The 20,387-nt window shown below is 37.1% G+C and overlaps 1 protein-coding gene across 2 annotated transcripts in view; it reads left to right on the forward strand.

The window, feature by feature from the left end:
* kif20ba (kinesin family member 20Ba) overlaps window positions 1–19,935 on the forward strand; it is a 33,604-nt gene extending 13,669 nt beyond the window's left edge. Inside the window, exons 21-34 of one of the 2 annotated variants that reach the window (XM_079852718.1) lie at window positions 802–940; window positions 1,067–1,189; window positions 1,290–1,350; window positions 1,483–1,608; window positions 1,898–2,016; window positions 2,104–2,259; window positions 2,347–2,523; window positions 4,794–4,928; window positions 5,418–5,507; window positions 6,811–7,023; window positions 17,760–17,834; window positions 18,139–18,241; window positions 18,353–18,489; window positions 18,914–19,935. In XM_079852718.1, coding sequence (XP_079708844.1) covers window positions 802–940; window positions 1,067–1,189; window positions 1,290–1,350; window positions 1,483–1,608; window positions 1,898–2,016; window positions 2,104–2,259; window positions 2,347–2,523; window positions 4,794–4,928; window positions 5,418–5,507; window positions 6,811–7,023; window positions 17,760–17,834; window positions 18,139–18,241; window positions 18,353–18,489; window positions 18,914–18,991 — 1,732 coding nt within the window. In that variant the 3' untranslated portion in view covers window positions 18,992–19,935. The remainder of the gene's footprint in view (window positions 1–801; window positions 941–1,066; window positions 1,190–1,289; window positions 1,351–1,482; window positions 1,609–1,897; window positions 2,017–2,103; window positions 2,260–2,346; window positions 2,524–4,793; window positions 4,929–5,417; window positions 5,508–6,810; window positions 7,024–17,759; window positions 17,835–18,138; window positions 18,242–18,352; window positions 18,490–18,913) is intronic. The other variant, XM_079852717.1, reaches the window with a different exon arrangement.
* Window positions 19,936–20,387: the final 452 nt, after the last annotated feature.

Raw genomic sequence — 20,387 nt, forward strand, 5'->3', positions numbered from 1 at the left:
AAAATATGTAAAATACAAGAAAATTATTATTTTATTAGGACAACTACCACTAGTGGTGCCGAAATTAGACAATTCACCTGTAAATGTTCCTTAGAATTTAAACAAATTGCTTTTAATGTTGATTCCTTGTAAAACAAAGATTTATGTCTTTGGAACTGACTTTAATGGTGTCAGGCATTAGCAGTTTTTGTATAAGCAGTGATGAATTGTTTGATTACCAAGTGATCAGGAAAGCATTAAACGGTTTGAGAAATTTTTGTGCTCAAGATTGCTGCTTTTGTTAGATTAATTATCATCCCATTCCCACACACAAGAAGACATTGATTTATTTTGGTATTTTGAAAGCCTTTTTGTTGTTTGTTTGTTCTTTCTGAATAAGCATGAAAAGACGAGTATATTCGTAACGGGGATTATGTGTACACTATTCTGTCAGATTAATGGTCTGTGTTTTAAAAGTTTTTAAGTAGTTGATCAACATAGATTTTCATTAGCTGATGCCAATATCTAGGGAGCAGGGTGGGTGACATATACAATCCATTAGTAGAAAATGAGATGTACACAGCCTTGTAGAAGTAAAAAGAAAAAACTTAACTGGAATAAAGTAGAATCTGGAACTAACCAAAATGGAAAGATACGGCAAATAAATATTTTAATTGGCCAAGAAGACAGTTTGATGATGCAGAAAAAATTGCCCAAAAACTGGCCAATTCATCAGACAACAATTTATCAATACTTTTGTCTCAGATTTTTTTTTTTTTTTAATTGTTATTCATTTTGTGTGTATGTGGTTTTTCATCTCAGATTAAAGGAGGAGATTAAAACTATTGAGTGTAAGATGAGCAGTCTGGCTGTTGATCTACGCAGAAGGGAAGATGATTCATCTGATCTTCGGGAAAAACTTGGTGACTCGAAGAAACAGATTCAACAGGTCCAGAAGGAGGTGAGAACTCACTCTTCACTCATTCAAACGTCTTTACTGTCCGGGCTGAAACGTGTCAGAGCAGAGCTTGAATTGAATCTAACTGTTGCTGACCTGTGCTAAAACTGCTTATGTTGTTTGATATAGATCTCCTCCATGCGAGATTCTGAGAGATCTCTACGACTGAAGCTCAGTGATCTAGAAAAGATTAAAGCACAGCTCCAGAATGAGATCGCCAACAGGGACCGCATCATCAACCAGCTGAAAGCTGTAAGCACCATCCAGCGATGAATACAAAAAAACCTCAAAGAGAGAAACATTTACTGAAATTGCCATGTGACCTGAATATTTTCTCTTTCTTCTAAAACAGGAACGATCCTCTGAATCTAAGTCAAATGAGAATCTGCTGCTCTATCAGAAAGCATGTAAAGGTATCGGTTGTTTACTTCCATGTATCTGCATGATGAGTGTGAGCAATAATGGATGTCATTTATTTTGAAGTGCTTAATTAAATGTGTGGCATCACAGTAATGAATGTTAATTTTTGTTGATGGTTTCTGCAGATTTGCAAGAGCGTGAGCATGTTATTGAAAACATGCGTTTGGCTCTGACAGAACAGGAGGAAACACAAACACAGCTGGACCTGGAGCTGGACAACAGAGAGACTCAGATAAATGAGCTCACTCAGGGTATGTGATTACATGGAGAATATTGCATTCATGATACATTAATGTACTGTAATAATATATCATACAATTAAAAAAGGATTATACACAGAAAAAAAGTTATATTTCTGAAAAAAAGTATAATTGTAAAAAAGAAAAAAAAAGAAAGAAATGCACATTTTATGTAACAATTTAAATCAAGCTAAAGATTGTTTAAATTAAAAACCTTTATATTTATGAATTCATGGTAGATATTGAATCCCTGTTATTCAGTATTGTCTCAGATTTTTGACATCACTGTATTTATTTTCAGAATTGGTGAGGTTGAGAGCAACGCTTCCTGAACAGAGGAACAGGAGAGATTCTAGACCAATCTCTGATGACGTTTTACAGGCCAAACAACAGACCACTCAGGCCCAGGAGAGCTTGCAGGTCTGGTGTCCAAATTTCTCTTCAACTGTAAGAGAAAATGTGTGCTCATGGTCTTATAGTGTGGTTGTTCGGTGTTCATGTTTGTAGCTGGCCAATGAGAAGCACCAGGCAGAGCGCAGGAAGTGGATGGAGGAGAAGTTGGCTCTGATTGGTCAGGCTAAAGAGGCTGAGGAGAGGAGGAACCAGGACATGAGACGATTCGCTGATGATCGAGAACGGCATGCCCGCCAACAGGCTGAAATGGTAAAGAGCAGTGTGTGTTTCCAGAGACAATATCAGACAAGTATTTTAGTTAAAGAGAGAATCATTCTCTTGATACATGTCAATTAGGAGTCTCTGGCTGCATGTCTTGCTGCTCGTGATGAAGAGATGGAAAGCTGGAGAAAAGAGAGAGACACACTTGTCTCTGCTCTGGAAGTTCAGCTGAAGAAACTCATCGTGTCCAATGCAGAGAAAGACCAACAGATCAAGATCCTACAGTCCAGTAACACCCCCCAAACACCAGAGGTCAGTGTCGGTTACAGATCTCACCATCTACACAAACTCTTAAAAAAAAATGTGGGTCAGTAAGAATTTTTTTTTTTTTTTGAAATAAATAAATATTTATTACAGCAAAAAATGCATTAAATTGGTTAAAAGTGGAAGTTAAGACATTTATGATGTTCTATGTCAAAAAAATTAAGCGTAGCGTAAGTTCTGGCAGGTCAAGTTAGTCAAGCTCGCATCAGCTGACTCTCAGCTGTTCCACGTCTACCTATAGGAATACGACGCCTATCACTGTATACATATATAGACCTTATGCGCCAGAGAAACAAGGGCGCCGCCATCTTTAGAATATTGTCTTTGAACTTCCGTTTTTGCAGTCGCTCTGTATATTTCTATGGCATTGCTGTCCAGGAGTAATTCGATTTAGAAGTGGATTTACTTAATGTAAAGTTAACGAAAGTTATCATGAGGATTGTAATGTTTAAAGCAGATGTCTTAACAAATTTCAGTATACCGGGAAGATTTTAAAACGAGCCGTTCATTCATAAATACGCAAGATCGGTGTGAAAATACAGACCGGAAGTCAAAAGACAACGAGCGCAGCGCTGAAAAGGGGCGGGGCTAAGGTCTATAAGCTCCTTCAGCATTATCAGCAGCTATCGCGTTTCTCAGGAGCTAATTACCCTCCTCCATCCCCAGCTCCTCCTCATCCGTCAGGATTTGGCATTCTGATTACCCCTGGCCTGAATCAGACTAAAATTCTCTAATTATGTTCTAGATTAAAATTAATTAATGATATTTGCAATACATTCATGTTGGTTCTGTTCTCTTTACCCTAAGGGGGGTTATTGCTGCTCTCCCTGCTCTCATCCATGCTAGGCTGCATGGATGCGCAGGGAGTTCTTTCCCAGAACAGAACCATACCGCCATCCAAACTGTATGCTAATTGTCAATCGTATTTGACGATAGTGGTCATGACAGAAATGCTGTTCTTGTGAACTTTTTCTGAACGTTTTTCACTTTTTACAGTTTCCACAAAAATATTAAGCAGAACAACCATTTTCAACATTGATCATAATTATAAATGTTTCTTGAGCACCAAATCAGCATATTAGAATAATTTCTGAAGGATCATTTGACACTAAAAACTGGAATAATGGATGCTGAAAATTCACCTTTACCATCACAGGAATCTCTGATGAAATATATTAAAATGGAAAACATTTAGGCTATTTTAAATTGTAATAATATTTCAAAATTTTTCTGTTTTACTGTTTTTTGATTGCATAAATGCAGCTTTAGTGAGCATAAGAGCATAAATATATATTTTAAAATCTTACAGACATACAATTTTTGAATGGTAGTAAAATGGTCTGATACATAAAAGCACATTTTAAACCTAATTGAAACCGGTAGATGCATCAGCCCATTTAAAGTCGGTTGCAACTTCTAGTTCACTCAAACTATAACGTTTACACATAACAATGAGCAAAAATCGAAACATTTTATTGATTGATATTTATCATAATATACACCTTTTAATGAAAAATATTTATTTTAATGTCATGTACATTACAGTGAAACATCTTTATCAATAAATAATTATTAACAATTAATTATATTTACTTGGAACTTCACATTTTTTTCATGCAATTTATACATTCATTTGTTTATAGTTAAAAATAATATTGCTTGGTATGAAAGCATGGTTAATTTAGATATTATTTAATAATTCCTGGGGCAAATAACTCAGTGGCAGTTCAGGTGCATGTAGGAAAGTGTGATAGCAGTGCCTTCATTTGTTCAGCGGTGCTGAATAGTTGATTCTGATTGGTTGACAGACGTTCTAAGAGTTAACTTCCTATTAACTGTACGACTATTAGGCAGTCCAGATTTGTTTACAGCATTACAGTTTAATATCACATCAGCAGAACTTCAAAGAGCCGTACAGCTCTTTTGAAGCCAAGCAAATCTAATAAAAATGACACAATTCAGAAGTTATTTTTAGCTGGACTAAAGCTGAATGGGATCTCTGTCCAGTCGGAATTAGTTTTTAATAATATGGAGGCTTAATAATGTAGCCTGTATGACTATATCATCTGGATATGATGTATACATGCAGAACCTTATAATTGTCAACAATAGTTTTACTGAAAATGTAGTTTCTGAAAAAGGTAAACTGCAAAAGCTAAACTAATAGCTGTGTTACCAACTGATTGTTTGCTATATTGTTGTATAATTCATTCCTTCATCAATTTTCCTTACATAAAGTGTTATTTTAACACTCTTAGGAGGTCACTGAGGACAGCAGGACCGAGGCACTGCAGGCAGAGCTGATTGCAAAGGACGCAGAGATCCAGAAACTGAAGGAACTGCTCAGTGTCAGTGTCATGGACGGCAGACTTCGCAGAAACTCATCAACCCAAGTCAGAAACACGTGTTTTATTACTGCCAATTCACCCGTTGCCTTTGATGATTCATTAGAGTCTGCATATGACAAATATAATCACTGTCAAAAGACCGAAGTGGCTTTACTCTGAATGTTGGCATTTGTACAAAACACACTGATAAGTAAAGTGTGGCCTTGTCCTTCAAACAATCATTATTTTATATGAGTTGACTGTATGCTAGGAGGAACTGAGAGTTATATGAATTGAGCTTTTATATGGATTGTATTGTATAATTATAGTCAGAATAGAAACTGCCCTTTATTACTTTTTACTTCTTGGTACATCAATGCCTTCCAAAGAATCATCTCTCCAAACTGATTTGAACACATGGGGAGCTCTCAATCTATATTTGTACCAACCTGGGTGATATGTGTTGTTTATTAGACATAGCTGTGTAATTAAATTGAGTTGGTAATTATATAGAGAGTGAGGAATGTTTTTTGACTCTCTTAATTGTTGTGCTAGACGATGGAAGAAGAATTGTCTGATGTGAAGCCTCTGAACACCAGTACGCTCAAAAACACAAGCAGAAACAGAGGATCTGTCACCAGTCAGGTAAAACAGAAATACACCCTTCCTGGTTATCATTTCATTGTGAAAATGGTGAATCACAATTACATTCTGTTCCAATTTTTATTTTAGTTTTTCATTTAGTTGCTACCCGTTTTATGCATTTAGCAGATTGTATTTGTTTTTTTTTGTTTTTTGACAATTCTAAAACAAACCTGCATATTCATCTCTCTTAGTTTTAAATGATCCATCTGTCAGTAACAAAATTAAATTGGGTTACACTTTAGTTTAGGGTCCAATTCTCAATATTGGCTGTTTATTAACTTACCTTACTAAGAATTAATAAGCAGTAATTAGGTGTTATTTGAGGCAAAAGTAGTTAATAGCTAGTTAATAGTGAGAACTAGACCCTAATCTAAAGTGTGACCGAAAATTGAAACAAGGAATAGAATCATGAAATGACAATTAAATAAAGTAATTTATAATTTGTTACAATATATTTCTAATTTAAATAAATGCTGTTCTTTTGATCTTTCTATTCATCAAAGAAACCTGGAAAAAATTATCTAAATTTCCACAAAAATATTAAGCAGCTCAATTGTTTTCAAAATTGATAATAATAATAATAGATGTTTCTTGAGCAGCATATTAGAATGATTTCTGAAGGATCATGTGACACTGAAGACTGGAGAAATGATGCTGAAAATTCAGCTTTGCATCACAGGAATAAATTAAATTAAAATAAATAGTATAATAGTAATATTTCACAATATTACAGTTTTGCTGTATTTTTATCAAATACATGCAGCCTTGGTGAGCATAAGATACTTTTCAAAAATGTAAAAAAAAAAACTGACCCCAAACTTTTGAACCATAGCATAGTTTAATAAGTGCTGTTAAAATATTGTTCACTGCTATTTCATGATAATTAATGTGTTAACCAATGTTAACAAATGTCTCAAATCTACAGACCTATCCAGGTCATCTTGTGGATAACCTTGTCCAGATCATCTATCCAGGCTGATATTTGGCTTCTTTAGGTTATCAGCATTTGGCCAATGATTGTGCTTGATTGGCCACTTAACAATGGTGGTCATCCCGTGTCAGTTCTGACAGCCTTGCCATTAGATCTTTTATTTACACATTTTAGTGAGATTTCAGTAAATAAATAAAAAATCTCTTTAATATGTCATCATTAAATAAAAAGTTTATTTTTTGTGGCACCTCTCATGTTATATCTCGTTAGATAAATTTATTGCGTTTGCTCATTTTTGATAAAAAGTGATAAATGCACATATTTCTCAGTCCATTGATTATCAAGTTGATGATAATAATCTTCATGTCGCAGAGTTCGTCCGCTAGCTGTCCGCTGGTGCTAGATTCCTCAGTGATCTCCACGGAAACAGGCAGACGTTCCAGGTTTCCAAGGCCTGAGCTGGAAATTTCCTTCAGCCCTCTGCAGCCGGATCGTTTCGCTCTCAAGCGGCAGGGAGAAGACTCCGCCGTTACTGTTAAAATCTCCCGACCCACTCGCAAGAGGAAGAGCGGGGAGCTTGAGAAGGTGAGAAATTAATCCGATGGGGGGTTAGAAAATGGTTCTTAGTTCATATAAAGTGATATAAGTGCTGTGACTGGAAGGACCTGCAATCATCTTGTGCTTGAGCGAAATGTCTAATCTTTTTGATTTCTAGCCTTAAAATCATGGGAAATTTTGTAGAATATTAGTTCAGATTTATCACACAAAGTTAACTCCTCTTTCTCTCTAGTTGATGTTTTACTTTAATTTAAAACCTTAATTATTTTTAAATTATTATTTTTTTAATATAAAATCCATTGACCATCTGATGCTGACCTAATCTGCACAGCCAGTAGCCCTTTAATTGTCCTAATTAGTCATTAACAAGGCTCCAATTTTGCTCACTTACACTTAACGATCAGTGTTCATTGTGCATGGGCAGCAAAATGGCAGTCCTATTAAGCATAAAGTTCTGAGTGTGAGAATATATTTATGTGTGTGGTTGAGTATGCCTTGGCCTAACCTCACACACTCTCCAGGCAACTTAAACACTTGCGGATACTTGCTCTGGGAGCAATAACAATAATTATAGAATACACAGAAGGTTTATAGATTTTTAAAACCTGTTTATGGAAATTTAATTGAGTGGTTCAGACAGAGGGATTACCAATGCACAAATACAAATCGACCATAAATGCTGACTAAACAGGGTGTTAACATTTTATTATAACACACTTGAAAAGGGTAGCCATGCACAGAGTCTGTAGTCTAGGTAGGTTGTGCTATTCTCACTGCAAAACACTGCAGTGAAGATGTAATGTTGCACTCTGAAAGAATGCTCTTCACTCGAAATAAGTGACCCCTTATTGTCAAAGAATCTTGTGCTCTTACGCCGGTTGCTCCTGGCAACAGAGTCACTCTTCCACATATTCTGTAGCTGTTAATTGTTGGAGAGTTTTGTAATTGAATGGCACAAACCATTTGTATGGCGCTTCTATTCACTTGAAGCAGAAAGGAGGCAGGAGCAGCGTGGTGAAAAAGAAAGCTTTCTCTGAACCCAATCCTCAGGTACCCTCTTCCTGTTTAATCCTACTTCAACAGCTGTTCCACCTTCAGGACTCCTAATAGTCTGGAACCAGACATTCACAGCCAAGACACTAAGGGTCATGTTAATTTCGTAAAGTTAACCCACAGAGCTGGAGATTAGAAGTATAAATCCATAAATTATGTGATTACTTTTTTGCCCTCTGAAATTTTCCTCCACACCAAATCAATTTGAGCAAGTCTCTGTGATGTACAGGTGCTGGTCATATAATTAGAATATCATCAAAAAGTTTATTTATTTCAGTTATTCCATTCAAAAAGTGAAACTTGTATATTATATAGACTCATTACATGCAAAGTGAGATATTTCAAGCCTTTATTTGTTATAATTTTGATGATTATGGCTTACAGCTTGTGAAAACCACAAAATCAAAATCTCAGAAAATTAGAATATTACATAAAATCACACAGTAATTACACAGTGATACCATGGTCATTGAACCAGGTTTTGGTTATTTTGCCAGTGTGGGCAGGTGCAAATCCTGCTGGAAAATGAAGGAAGCATCTCCATAAAGCTTGTCTGCTGAAGGAAGCATGAAGTGCTCTGGAAATGTCCTGGTAGACGGCTGCGTTGAGTGGACAGCACAGTGGACCAACACCAGCCGATGACATGGCTCCCCAAACCAACACAGATGTGGAAACTTCACACTGGACTTCAAGCATCTTGGATTGTGTGCCTCTCCATTCTTCCTCCAGACTCTGGGACCTTGGTTTCCAAATGAGATGCAAAATTTGCCCTCATCAGAAAAGAGGACTTTGGTCCACTGTGCTTTATTAAATCCAGAGTCAACGCAGCCGTCTACCAGGACATTTCCAGAGCACTTCATGCTTCCTTCATTTTCCAGCAGGATTTGCACCTGCCCACACTGCCAAAATAACCAAAACCTGGTTCAATGACCATGGTATCACTGTGTAATTACTGTGTGATTTTATGTAATATTCTAATTTTCTGAGATTTTGATTTTGTGGTTTTCACAAGCTGTAAGCCATAATCATCAAAATTATAACAACTAAAGGCTTGAGATATCTCACTTTGCATGTAATGAGTCTATATAATATACAAGTTTCACTTTTTTAACGGAATTACTGAAATAAATAAACTTTTTGATGATATTCTAATTATATGAGCAGCACCTGTAAGTGTCTCATTAAATAAGATACTGGCAGAGCTTGTCCTTAAAGTCAGCATCCAAATTTTCAATCTTTACTTTCTTAAAAGATGCAAAAATGAAAGTTCTGTTGTTATTTGCTTGTCCTCATGTCGTTCCAAACCCATATGCTGTTATCTTTTCAGTGGAACACAAAAGGAGAATTCTAAGGAAATTTAATGCAGCTGCTCTTCATACAAATAAAAAATGTTAAAAGGAAATAAGGATAAAACCTGTATTCCAAGTCTTTTGTGGAGCAGGTTGGATGTCAGTAACAAATGTCATTGGTTCTTGCACTTTTTTGCACTAATGTCAGACAAATATACATCAGGTTTAACATACATCAGACTCTTTAGCATAGAGCTGCTTAATGATTCCTCAGATATTTTTTTAGTTCCACAGAAAGAAAATTACATATGTTATGAAAAATGTAGTTGAGTCATCTATTCCTTTAATATACATTCTTGGTTGGTTCACAATTCACATGGCCTAGTCCAGACGTCTTTGAACAGAGTACTACCTATAAAGTAGGTAAAGATGCAGAAATTAAAACATTTGCAACTACCAGTAATCTTATTAACCCTTTAAAGTTCCTATTAAAGTTTTTGTGACCATCTTATCCAGGCCATTTGGTTAGAGTTCCTGATGGTGGAAATGCAGCTTATGAGTCATTATCCCTGAAGCCTTTGATGCATCAAAGAAATAACATTTCTATCATGGTGGGTGTGTAAATGAAGTGGGTTTTGCTATGTGGTTTTACAGATCCATTAAGGTGATATTGCCTGTAAGAGCTGTCCATGCCCTCAGTGGCAGGGCTTTTTTTTTCTTTATGATGCATAAATAACAAAGGCTTTGGGGGATAATGCTCTGTAGAATTTAAAATAGATCTATAATTCATCATTCACCCATAAAATCCTCAAGGTCATGACTTTTCACATATAATTGGGGGAAATCATTGTAATCGTGTGATACGTTCACCCTCGACATCTCTAAATGATTGTAATTACACTTTCCCATTTCACGGCAGGGAAACACCTGCACCTGACTTCAGAACAAACCATCATGATGATTTTCAGTCAGTCAGTTTCCCTCCGATGCGATTGAACGGTGAATGACTTGACAGGTTCCTGGGAGTCAGGGCATTAGTCTGCTTTTAATGTGAGCTTGCAAGTCGGAGAGCAGGTGACAGGTGTGACAGACAGAGATCCGCCCCGTTTAGGCTGGCAGGTGTTAAGAGCGTGGCATTGGCTGTCACATGCAATGTCACAGATACAATCTTGTTGTCTAGAGAGAGAGAGAGAGAGAGAGATAGTGACAGGAAAGGAGTGATGGAGGGAGAATGCAGAATGGTTGGAGAGAGAGAAAGGAAGAGACTGAAACTGATGAGTCACTGGAGAGAGACTAAGAAGATTTTACTAAAAAAGATTTGAGTATTTTTTTCATGCAGCATTTGTTCTTGCGTGTGTATAAAAGAGGAATCAGACAGATGCTCTGCTGTCTTATTAAAGATGCTTTAATGCACTGCATTCTTGGCACTAGATCTGTCAACTAATCCTCAGGGGTTTGTGCTCTTTTGAGTGTCAAAATTAAACCGCCACTCTTTCCAGCTGACCTGAAACCAATGTGTGTTTTGTCAGTAGGGATTAAAGATTCAGATCATTTAGATGCTGTGTGTTTCTCCATATGCATTTAGCATTGTAAAATTGCCTGCTGACCTGATCATCAGCAAGAGGGTTAATTAACCACCGCGACTGGGTAATTGTTTTTTCCTTAACTAGCTCATCAGTGATCATCATAACATCCATCACATCTTATATGACCAATCACAGCCAAACATTCAGGTTCAACTAAGGCCTGTTTCACTGTCTGCGGTGTGTACTGCGCATATTAATTTTGAGGTTAACAGCACATTTTCTGCAATTTATGCAGACAGTCATTTTCACATGATTGGAACAAACCCTTTTATTCCGTATATCTGCGGTTTGGGTCCAGTGTAGAATTATGACCATTTTGTATGTAAACTACTGTTCAAAAGTTTGTAAGATTTTTTTTTAATTATTATTATTATTATTTGAAAGTAGTCTTTATGCTCAAGGCTGCAATTATTTGATTAAAAATACTGTAAAAACAGTAAAATTGTGAAATAGTATTTCAATTTCAAATAATTGTTTTCTATTTTAATATGCATTTCAATTTCTGCTTGCAAAGCTGAATTTTTTTAGCAGCCATGACTCCAGTCTTCAGTGTCACAAAACAAATATGCTGCTGCTCAACTTTTCTTATTATAATTATTTATCTTGTGTTATAATATATATTATCACTTATTTTTTTATTTGTTTTGTGGAAACAGTGATATGTTTTGTCAGGATTCTTTTCATAGAGAGTTCAAAAGAACAGCATTTATTTGAAATAGAAATCACTGGTAACCATATAATAAATAATTGACTGTCACTTTGGATCAATTAATGCATGCTTGCTGAATAAAAGTATCAATTTCTTTAAAGAAAAAAATCTTTCTGACCCTAAACATTTGAACGGTATTGTATAAAAATCAGTAGTTCTAAATCTGGGGCCGTATTCACAAAGCATTTTATCTTACCACTAGGAGTACTCCTAAATCGCACTAAAAGATTTTAGCTAGGAGTTTTCTCTTAAAAGTTATTCACAACGCCTTTCAGACCTACTCTTAGTAAAGAAAAATGACAACTCCTAAACTAAGAGTGAGTCTTCGTTGCTATGGATGACGTCATTACTCATGCACGAGCTTGACTGAAGTGACCACCTTGATTGGCTGATGATTGTAACACGGGAATGATTCCAAACACCTCCCCTACGATGATGAGTGACAGGTGACAGGTCTGAGAATGCGTGCGCTACACAAGTAGTGCGAAGGACGGAAGATGATGAATCACTGCATAAATAGCCTAAAAGAATAAAGAGTAAGGCAAAACAAATAGCCTAGTAGCCTAATGAAACATGGATTGATGCAATATCTTTGCAACATTATTGAATTAATCTGTCACTATATGCCTCTGCCTACGTTTGCAAAGAGAAGAACATTTTAATTTGATTCACAATGAAACGTTACAATTAGTTTACATGCAATGAGTAGCCTAATTTTGGTTGTTGTTGGTGGCGTTATTGCATCCCTAGTTATGCCTACGATGCAAAATTGTTCCGTCGCGATTGGAAGCTTCTGTAGCCGCCGCATACGCATTTCAAAACATCGCAACGTGAAATGCCACAAAAAGCGTGCTTCGTGAATTACTCTTAGTCAAAAAAATTAGGAGTCCTAAAGTTACGAGTGACACGCCCATTATTTTTAGGAGTTGCTCCTAAATTCGCCAGTTAGGAGCTACTTTTAGCCTTAAAATTCTTTGTGAATACGGCCCCTGATGTCCATCCTCATGTAAGATTTATCACTTCCAATAACCATTTTACTAAATAATAGGCTTTATGACAATAAATATTTAATCTTGTGAGCCAGAAATCACTTTTTCTGTACAGAGCCATTGATCTGTTATAGGCGGCGAGCTACATAGGCCTACCGTGCACCCCCCCCACCTCCCAACAAAACCATACTTTTTTGAAAGGTCTGGATGTGTAGAATATGAATCTGAATGTTAACATTGAAAATTTTGGGTTGCACTACCTGTTTTAGCCCTGTGAATAGGGAAACCCTAAAAAACGATTTTAAGCGATTTTAACACATCGAGATTGTCCTAGTCAATCAGAACAGCTTTTAGGTGACCCAATACACACTCAAACTTAACATATGATGACTTAGGTCAAATACCTACCATGCTGCTTATTGGTAGGTGTCTAAAATTAACATAGGTAAGGCTTTATGTCGATATAATGAGCCCATTTCAAGGCCACGACCTAGATTCGCCTATCATGCACCCCAACCCCCTCCCCTTAAAAAAAATCATGCTTTTCTGAAAGGTCTGTATGTGTAGAATATGAATCTGAATGTTAACATTGACATTGTTGGGATACACTAACTGTTTTAGCCCTGTGAATAGGGAAACCCTAATAAACGATTTTAACACGTCGAGATTGGCCTAGTCAATCAGAGCAGCTTTTAGGTGACCCAATACTCTTACTACACTAAATTGATAATTACTTTAAATAGTTGTTTTTAATTATTTTTAATTTAATATAGTTAAGGCCTTGTATGGATATAATCGATCAAGGACCATTTCCATAGCATCAGTTAATATGCTAACGTGCTAACATTCCAACATCCCAACATTCAAACTCCTCACCCTCCCCATCTTTATTTAATATAATTGACCCCTCTTACTACATTGATAGTTACTTTAAATAGTTGTTTTTAATTATTTTTAATTTAATATAGTTAAGGCCTTGTATGGATATAAAATAATATCCTTTATAAAATATATTATGGATATAATGCAAGATTAGCCAGAATGAAAGAAATACGTGACAAGAGATTAACTGAACCACTGGAATCTGCTCACAGAATGAATGTAACCTGTGAACTTATACCAGACACCATTACAGAAGGTGATGGATATCACAGAGAATGCTACCAAATATTTGATACAGAAAATAAATACAGTGGGGCAAAAAAGTAATTAGTCAGCCACCAATTGTGCAAGTTCTCCCACTTAAAAAGATGAGAGAGGCATGTAATTTTCATCATAGATACACTTCAACTATGAGAGACAAAATGAGAGAAAAAAAGTCCAGAAAATCACATTGTAGGATTTTTAAAGAATTTATTTGCAAATTATGGTGGAAAATAAGTATTTGGTCAATAACAAAAGTTAATCTCAATACTTTGTTATATACCCTTTGTTGGCAATGACAGAGGTCAAACGTTTTCTGTAAGTCTTCACAAGGTTTTCACACACTGTTGCTGGTATTTTGGCCCATTTCTCCATACAGATCTCCTCAGCAGTGATGTTTTGGGGCAGTCTCTGGGCAACACGGACTTTCAACTCCCTCCAAAGATTTTTTTATGGGGTTGAGATCTGGAGACTGGCTAGGCCACTCCAGGACCTTTAAATGCTTCTTACAAAACCACTCCTTTGTTGCCCGGGCGGTGTGTTTGGGATCATTGTCTTGCTGAAAGACCCAGCCACGTTTCATCTTCAATGCCCTTGATGATGGAAGGATGTTTTCACTCAAAATCTCACGATACATGGCCCCATTCATTCTTTCCTTTACATGGATCAGTCGTCCTGGTACCTTTGCAGAAAAACAGCCCCAAAGCATGATGTTTCCACCCCCATGCTTCACAGTAGGTATGGTGTTCTTTCTCCTCCAAACACGACTTGAGTTTTTACCAAAAAGTTCTATTTTGGTTTCATCTGACCATATGACATTCTCTCAATCCTCTTCTGGATCATCCAAATGCTCTCTAGCAAACTTCAGACTGGCCTGGACATGTACTGGCTTAAGCAGGGGGACACGTCTGGCACTGCAGGATTTGAGTCCCTGGCGGCGTAGTGTGTTACTGATGGTAGCCTTTGTTACTTTGGTCCCAGCTCTCTGCAGGTCATTCACTAGGTCCCCCCGTGTGGTTCTGGAATTTTTGCTCACCGTTCTTGTGATAATTTTGACCCCACGGGGTGAGATCTTGCGTGGAGCCCCAGATCGAGGGAGATTATCAGTGGTCTTGTATGTCTTCCATTTTCTAATATTTGCTCCCACAGTTGATTTCTTCACACCAAGCTGCTTACCTATTGCAGATTCCGTCTTCCCAGCCTGGTGCAGGTCTACAATTTTGTTTCTGGTGTCCTTTGACAGCTCTTTGGTCTTGGCCATAGTGGAGTTTGGAGTGTGACTGTTTGAGGTTGTGGACAGGTGTCTTTTATACTGATAACAAGTTCAAACAGGTGCCATTAATACAGGTAACGAGTGGAGGACAGAGGAGCCTCTTAAAGAAGAAGTTACAGGTCTGTGAGAACCAGAAATCTTGCTTGTTTGTAGGTGACCAAATACTTATTTTACAGAGGAATTTACCAATTAATTCATTAAAAATCCTACTATGTGATTTTCTGGATTTTTTTTCTCATTTTGTCTCTCATAGTTGAAGTGTACCTATGATGAAAATTACAGGCCTCTCTCATCTTTTTAAGTGGGAGAACTTGGACAATTGGTGGCTGACTAAATACTTTTTTGCCCCACTGTACCACAAATCCTGTAGAGTCCAATATACACAAAATTTAGAAAAATTGAGAAGTGCAAGCACAGAAAACAAGGCCAAACAAATCCAAATAGTAGAAGCTCACGGTGAGACATTTGGTGCTGTATCTCGAGTTATTGACAAGGAAATCATCGGCAGCAACAAAATGATGAAATTGACTGATCTGACCAAAATCTACATAGCTCATCTAGGATGCACAAACTTGCCTCAGCACCAAATGCCTCACCGTGAGCTTCTACTAGTTGGATTTGTTTGCTTGCACTTCTCCATTTTTCTAAATTTTGTGTATATTGGACTCTACAGGATTTGTGGTATTTAGCTTCTGTAGCAAATAGATCCTTTCCTCTAATTCTGCGAAGCAAATTTTCATCAAATTTTTGTTCTGCAACTTTGAGGACTGTTCTCCACCCATCACACTCAAACTCTCTTAACCCCTCATTCGTCCATATCCCTTTCTTTTGTACCTTCTTCCGTGTAATTGAGTTGCAGAATATACAGTCAGGTGTGAAGAGCACCTTGTCACCAGTTGAGGCCCTCTGACTTTGCCTTGAACTTGCTGCTAATAGTTCAGGCTTCTGGTCGAGTCTTTTGAGATTCATGGTGAATCTTTGGTAGCATTCTCTGTGATATCCATCACCTTCTGTAATAGTGTCTGGTATAAGTTCACAGGTTACAGTCATTCTGTGAGCAGATTCCAGTGGTTCAGCTAATCTCTTGTCACGTATTTCTTTCATTCTGGCTAATCTTGCATCAGAATCTACGTTTGCCCATAATTGCAAGAGTGGTCTATATACAAGACCAGGGACATGCACAATGCATCTGGACTTTGGTTTTGTCCCATGACATACCCTATGCCTTGAAGGACCTGCAGTCACTTGGCCCACTGACTCATGTCTTTACTCAGGCATAACTGAGCAGTTCAACTATGTTGAAGAAACCAACTACATAACCGACTAGATTATCTATGTGTGTGAGGTGTGTGTGTGTGTGTGTATGTGTGTGAGGTGTGTGTGTGTGTGTGTGTGTGTGTGTGTGTGTGTGTGTGTGTGTATAAGCTACTGGACGTCTAAAATTTCCCTTTGGGATGAATAAAGTATATATCTATCAATCTATCAAATGTAATCTAAAATAATTAAAAACAAATATTTAAAGTAAGCATCAATGTAGTGTAGTAAGAGGGGTCAATTATATTAAATTGTAAACTAAAATATTCAAACATCGAGCAATTCAGTGAAACAAATTTCTTGCTGTATAGGCAGAGGATGCAGACTTGGGGTATCTGTCTGTGTGAGTAAGAACAGTCTTTCAGGACAGTCTGCCTGACACAGAGGAAACTGTTAATGAAAATTAAAAAAATATCTTATTTTGTCATTGGATGAACAACCCAGACAGGTTTCTGATTTGTCAATGAAATTACTTCGATGGAAAGGGTAATGAGGGTTGGAATGTTAGCACGTTAGCATATTAACTGATGCTATGGAAATGGTCCTTGATTGATTATATCCATACAAGGCCTTAACCATATTAAATTAAAAATAATTAAAAACAACTATTTAAAGTAATTATCAATTTAGTGTAGTAAGAGTATTGGGTCACCTAAAAGCTGTTCTGATTGACTAGGCCAATCTCGACGTGTTAAAATCGTTTATTAGGGTTTCCCTATTCACAGGGCTAAAACAGTTAGTGTATCCCAACAATGTCAATGTTAACATTCAGATTCATATTCTACACATACAGACCTTTCAGAAAAGCATGATTTTTTTTCAGGGGAGGGGGTTGGGGTGCATGATAGGCGAATCTAGGTCGTGGCCTATACATGAAATGGGCTCATTATATCGACATAAAGCCTTACCTATGTTAATTTTAGACACCTACCAATAAGCAGCATGGTAGGTATTTGACCTAAGTCATCATATGTTAAGTTTGAGTGTGTATTGGGTCACCTAAAAGCTGTTCTGATTGACTAGGACAATCTCGATGTGTTAAAATTGCTTAAAATCGTTTTTTTAGGGTTTCCCTATTCACAGGGCTAAAACAGGTAGTGCAACCCAAAATTTTCAATGTTAACATTCAGATTCATATTCTACACATCCAGACCTTTCAAAAAAGTATGGTTTTGTTGGGAGGTGGGGGGGGTGCACGGTAGGCCTATGTAGCTCGCCGCCTATTACACAGCAGAAACTCTGTTAGTGTGAAAGCACAGAACAAGCCTGCTGTTGAAATTGTTGTTGTTTTGCTCACGCTTCGCAGACACAAATTGTGTGAAACAGGCCTAAAAGAAACCAAAGCATTTACGTTAACCTTCCTAACTCCAAAATATTTGATTACTCTTGCACTTTGCTATTCCTCAGGATGGGATGGAAAGGGAGAACATTAGGAATACAAGGAGTAGAATGACTCCTCACCTAACACCTCATCAGGAAGAGGTGAGTTACAGCACATTCTAACATTGAAGTAAATGCATTAAGAAATGTATTCTATGATAATGACCAGTGACATCGCTCTCACAGTATATGATACTGAGATTCTCGTCTAGACCAATGTGAATGATTAGGTTTTAATAAAGTAGAAATCAGGTAGAATTTGGAAGTATGGACAGAGGAGTTAAGAGAGAAAAAGTGGCTCAGAGTCACTGCATCACACACTCAAAGACTTTGATTGAGAGAATCATGATTCCTGATCCTATCAGTATTGAGTGATTACAGTGACTGATGAACTCCCTCCTTATAGCCCTCAACTTCCCAGGAGTCAAACCAAAGAGGGAAAAAAGACAAAACGATCCAGAAGATTGGAGATTTTCTTCAGGGCTCTCCCACCTTTCTTGGGAGTAAAGGTCAGGATTAGAATTATTCCATCATTATTACCCTTTTGTTCATTTCTAGACTGTGTCATACTCGGGCATCCTATTTGTTTATCTGACCATCACAATATTTCTCTGTCTCAGCAAAGAGGATCATGGGATTAATGAGCGGAAAGTCCCCTGATAGCGGGACGATGTCTCTAAAGCTTAAATCCAAACGTGACAAACGGAAACACGACAGACCAGATATCTCCTCCCCAATGGACATACCGGCCCATCAGGTACTGTAATGGTAAAAAAAAGTTTGGGGTCTGTAAGATTTTTTTTTTAAAGAAGTCTCTTGCGCTCACCAAGGCTGCACTTATTTGATTATTTGCAGTTGTGCTGCCTAATAATTTTGTGGAGACTGATAAAATCTTTTTCAGGATACTTTGATAAATGAAGGTTCAAATGAACAGCATTTATTTGAAATTGAAATCTTTTGCAAAAATGTGTCTTTAATGTCACTTTTAATCCATTTAATATCCTTGCTGATTAAACTTGTTAATTTCTTTTTTTTTTTATCTTACTGACCCAAAATCTTAATGACATGATAGTGTACTTTATATAAATATCCTTGTTTTCAATGCTTTTAACTGTAAAATACATGAATTTCAATTTAAAATGACATCCTCATTAACAGCTGACATTTGACCTTTCTTATAGATCATTGGCCGAAATCCAGGGGAGAAAGAGAGTGAAAACCTTATCAAGAAACGTCTTCGTACTAGGACTGCTAAATGAGCTGGAAGGAAATTTTTTGTTTTGTTCTTTTTCTTCTTTCTTTTTTTTTTTTGTATTTTAAATCAAACTAGTCTTTATAGTCTTTTTTTCTTTCTATCTGATGCACTTTTCATACATATCTATTGTTTATTAGTCAAATTCTCTTTTTACTTTTTATCAAATATGGCACATAATATATTATCCTGGAAAGTAACTAACACTTGTGCGGCTTTTAATGGCAAGTTGAAATGATGGACAGTTATCATAAGCTCATGTATGGTGGAATGAACAAATTTTTGCTGCTAGAGTTAGAATGAAAGTTCAGAAATCACTACTGCACATATCTGACACAAGGTTTCGCTGTACAATTAAACCACGGTTATTCGTTTACACTGTGCTTATGCTCCCTGCAAATGAATGCAAAACGGTTGTTTCCCTCTAACCACTTTCTGTTTTTCAAGAGTTAAAAATGCACACACGCAAAATATATCACAAAGTTATTGTGGGGGTTTTTCCCCACTTGTCAAAATTCTTTTTTTTCTGTGTTAATCACCCTGTCACAAACCTTTAATATGTGCCACTCACTTGATAAAGACTCTCCATTACCATGTGTGCCAGATGCCTAATGAAACCCAAAGGACTATTCGTTTGAATTACTGAACAAATGTTTATGTAACAGACGGGTAATTGAATTTCCCGATTGCAGTGTGCGGCCCGGTGCTCTTATCTAAGATGACATGAAAGGAGTGAGGGGAAGGGTGAGGAACTGGGAACAGGTCTATCTCTTTCTTGGCACTGAATGACAGGATGTGAACGGGGTGGCTGCTTGCAATGATCATGGTTGTGAGAGTGTCGAAAGTGTGGGAGCATGTGGTGAAGACAAAATGGAGGGGTGAAAACCGACTGTGTGAGGAGGAATAAAGAGAGATGATGAAAAAACATACAGAATGAGTCATGTGCAGCCCAGCTGTGCTTGTTGAGCAATTTACTTCTGTTATAATTGTGTGACCGTTAGGAATGAGGTCTGAAAAACTTAATTCAGAGTCTGTTTTGTTTACATGCCCTTATATATATTTCCTTCCTGTCCACTTCCACATCACAAGTGCATGATGTACAAATGGATTTTTATGTGCTTTTTAGTGTAGTGTCAAGAGACACAGTAATCATAAGTTTTGATTGTACGCGTAAAATGGGGGGTGGGGGGTTGGCACAAGGGGAGTCATTGTCCCTGTCATTTGATTGACGCAATTACACAAAGTGTAGTCTTTTTATTTTTAGTTCCATTTCCTTTTCGTCTGGTTCCTCTGCATGCAGAAAACAGCAGGGAGGCATGAAAGCATCAGCCTGATCCAAGGTATCCAAGCCTGGTAAACAATGCAGTAATAATCATCTGCTGCACCTATAATTTAGAGCAGAA

Source organism: Squalius cephalus, assembly GCF_949319135.1.
Source record: "Squalius cephalus genome assembly, chromosome: 20".
Classification (NCBI taxonomy): Eukaryota; Metazoa; Chordata; class Actinopteri; order Cypriniformes; family Leuciscidae; genus Squalius; species Squalius cephalus.